A 3,315-nucleotide genomic window follows, 5' to 3' on the forward strand; every position below is an offset into this window, starting at 1 on the left:
GCCCACCCCATGACTGCATGAGGATTTGGGGGGACATGCAGACACAAACCGTAACAGTGACTCTCCTTGGCTCCACCACTGTGAAGGCAGAAAATATGCTCAGGCTGTTTTCTCATTTTCTTGGTATACATGCAGGCTTGCTTTCCCAGTGGTAAAGCTACTGGACCAAAGCAGACCGGGTGACCTCAAATGGCTGGGGGTCGGGGACAATGGAGTCACTGGTGAAAAGATGCTGTCGCTACCAGCTCAAAAGGCAACCTACTGATGTGCCACATGCCATGACCCAGAGCACACATGTGCTGACACACGCGGACACACATGCTTACACACGTGTGCGTGTGCACACCGCCCCCAGGGGCTGCAGGCCAGGCGAGCGTGCCACATGGGCTGGATGAATAGCAGGTCTGTCCTGCAGCTGTGTGCTCTCTCCCACCCCGAGAGAGCACAGAGCCGCAGACAGCAAAGCCGAGGAGCCCACGCAGTCTGTCCGGCACCGGCGAGGGGACTGGAGGGCAGCAAGATGGAGTCAGAAGGAGAAATCGGCGGCCGTCAAGTAAGTTCTGCCTGGGAGAGAGGAGGGGGAGCTGGAGGCAGAGGTGACGCTGGAAGAACAAAGGATTCATACTTCGGTCACCTGATATTCTCCCCGTCCCAGGGCTCCTTCCTCTTCCCACCGTCCCCAAAATTGCCTCCCTTCTCCTCTTTTCTCTCTTTCCCCGCCTGGTTCTTTGCTTTCCTTGAATTATGTGAGAAGCGGATTGTTTAAATCCCTCTCGGCCTCCGTCTCTCCTTGTCAGTCAAAGAGCTAATTAGATCTGTGTTGCAGAAAATGATTTCACATTCTGCACGGTGCTTTTCCCCAAGTCCCAGGACAACGGAGACTATGTGGGAGCTGCCAGGCAGTCCTCCGGAGACAAGGAAAGATATAAGTGTGGAGGTTTGGGAAGGGGGCAGCTGGCCAACTTTGCATTTTACAGGTTGGAAAAAACTGGAACCTTTCCTCGGGTGTCTCCACAAAGCTTTCCTGTGCAGGACAGAAAGAAAGTGTCTCATTCGGACATAGCAAGCACAGGACATTGGCACAGGCTGCTGGGGAGAGGCAGCCCTTGGGTCCCTCCCTGTCCTGGATGGGCTGGAAGGGCACAGAAGGGATGCAAGGCTCTGGTGACAACAGAGTGGGGTCGCTGCCGTCTGCAGTCCGAGGTCCTCTGTCAGCCAAAGAGAGTAGAATCAATCTCTCTAGACCCATCACTGAGATTCTGTTTGTTTGGTTTTTTTGTTGTTGTTGTTTTGGGGATTTTTGGTACCAGAAACTGAACTCAGGACCTTGAGCTTGCCAGGCAGGCGCTTATGCCACTGAGCTATAATCCCAGCACCCCATCACTGAGATTCTATGACGACTTTATTCATAGTGTCAGACAACTAAAGAGCAGAAAAGACTTTTGAGATGAGGTATTTTTTGATCCTGGAATCTGGTCTTTCAATTAAAAATTAGGCAGAAGCCCAGTATACACTTCAGGTTAAATAAGAGCTTGTGTGTGTGTATGTGTGTGTGTGTGTGAGAGAGAGAGGGAGAGAGAGAATTGTGTAGAATGCTGGGAGCGTGGCAGAGCCTCTGCCCTTGGTCCCTCACTCAGAGACATCACCAGGACCTTGCAGGATTGCTTGGGCACCACACCAAATCCATCGACCTGGCACAACCATGTACCCATTTTCATTTTCCTGCATTATCATGCTCCTGCCTCAGGGCTTGCTGGCTCTTCTTCCTGGAATGCTCTTTTTCCACCCTGCTGGGACTTCCCAGTCTCAGCTCAGCCTTGCCAGACCTTCCCTGACCAGCCTTTGTCTCAGAAGCCCTGAAGACACAAACTTGTCTTTATCACATGCTTTGTTTGTTGATAGCACTGCTCACCGCCAGAGGTTTCTCACTGACTCCCTGCAGCTCTCCCTGGGATATGCACTCCATTGGAGGGGACTACGCCTGCTTTATTCATTGCTAGGTCCCCTGTGCCCTGAGCAACGCTTTGGTACTCGGTAAGCAGCTGGAGAATATTTGTTACATGAATAAATTAAGGGAACATGAGTTAGACGGGATTAGTAACAGGCACAGGTCACTCAACCAAGGCCACGACAGCTAAAACTCCAGTCCAGGTCTTCTGAGGTGCATGTTCTTTTTATTTCACCAAGTTCTTGTCACTGTTGGATCCGTAGTAGCTAAGGAAACAGTGTTGCTCACACTCATGCGCAGAACATGTTTCTGGCCAGGGTGGTGGTGCAGGCCTGTAACCCCAGCACTCAGGAGGCTGAGGTAGAAGGACTGTCACAAGTTCAGGGCCAGTCTGAGGGACATAGTGAGTTCAAAGTCAGCCTAAACTGTATAGTGAGTCTCTGTCTCCAAAAACAGAAAACAAAAAAAGAAAGAAAGAAAGAAAGGAGAGGAAGGAAGGAAAGAGAGAAGGAAGGAAGGGAGGGAGGGAGGAAGGGTGGATATGTGTTGATGGGTTAAACAGTTCTGAGTCAGACCGAGAATTTGTCTTTAAATTAAAGACTCAAAAGGAAAGAGGTGAATGGGATGAAAGAAAAGGAAATTTCTGACCAGGCTTTATAAATGCCTCTATCTCTAGCAGGTAAGTAAAGAGTTAGTGTAAACTGGGCTGTTGGTACACACTTCTAATTCCAGCACTCAGGAGGTTGAGGCAGGAGGATCAAAGTTTGATCCTCCTGGTCTACATAGTAAGACCCTGTCTCAAAACAACAACAACAAGCTGGGAGTGGTGGTGCACGCCTGTAACCCCAGCACTTGGGAGGCTGAGGCAGGAGGATCACTGTGAGTTCAAAACCAGCCTGGGCTACACAGTGAGTTCAAAGCCAGCCTGAACTTTTTAGTGAGACTCTGTCTCAAAAACACACACACACAAAAAAAAGACAACAACAAAGTTAGTGTAGCTTTCCTTTCTACATTAGAAGTATTCCATCTTTTAATATATTATTTTATTCAAGTATCTTATTCTCAACTTCCTTTGGTTATTTATTAATTTGGTTGGTCACAAGGTTATCCATTACTTACTACAACTTCCTGTCCAGCACTCCAGATAAAATTGGAACTTAAATCCTCTTTGGAAACTAACTGCAGTTTCCCAAGAGGAAGGCAAACTTTGGTCGTAGGCAGGCAGCAGAATCTGTCCCCTAGAGACGTGGTTTTACTATTTCAGGTGGCAGCTGGCAAATGAATCCAGAGGAAAGGGCTGGGGATTTAGCTCAGCGGCAAAGCGCCTGCCTGGCAAGCGCAAGGTCGTGAGTTCGGTTCCCGGTACC

General features: G+C 49.3%; 1 protein-coding gene across 5 annotated transcripts in view; it reads left to right on the top strand.

Annotated features, from left to right (window-relative positions):
* The first annotated feature begins 364 nt into the window (after positions 1-364).
* Positions 365-3,315, top strand: part of Ninj2 (ninjurin 2) — a 135,676-nt gene continuing 132,725 nt past the window's right edge. For 4 of the 5 annotated variants that reach the window (XM_013520269.1, XM_005396012.2, XM_005396013.2 and 1 more), the window contains exon 1: positions 365-553. In XM_013520269.1, the coding sequence (XP_013375723.1) occupies positions 383-553 (171 nt within the window). In that variant the 5' untranslated portion in view covers positions 365-382. The remainder of the gene's footprint in view (positions 554-3,315) is intronic. The other variant, XM_013520270.1, reaches the window with a different exon arrangement.

The sequence above is a fragment of the Chinchilla lanigera genome, unplaced genomic scaffold (assembly GCF_000276665.1).
Source record: "Chinchilla lanigera isolate Chin_1 unplaced genomic scaffold, ChiLan1.0 scaffold00053, whole genome shotgun sequence".
In the NCBI taxonomy this organism is placed as follows: Eukaryota; Metazoa; Chordata; class Mammalia; order Rodentia; family Chinchillidae; genus Chinchilla; species Chinchilla lanigera.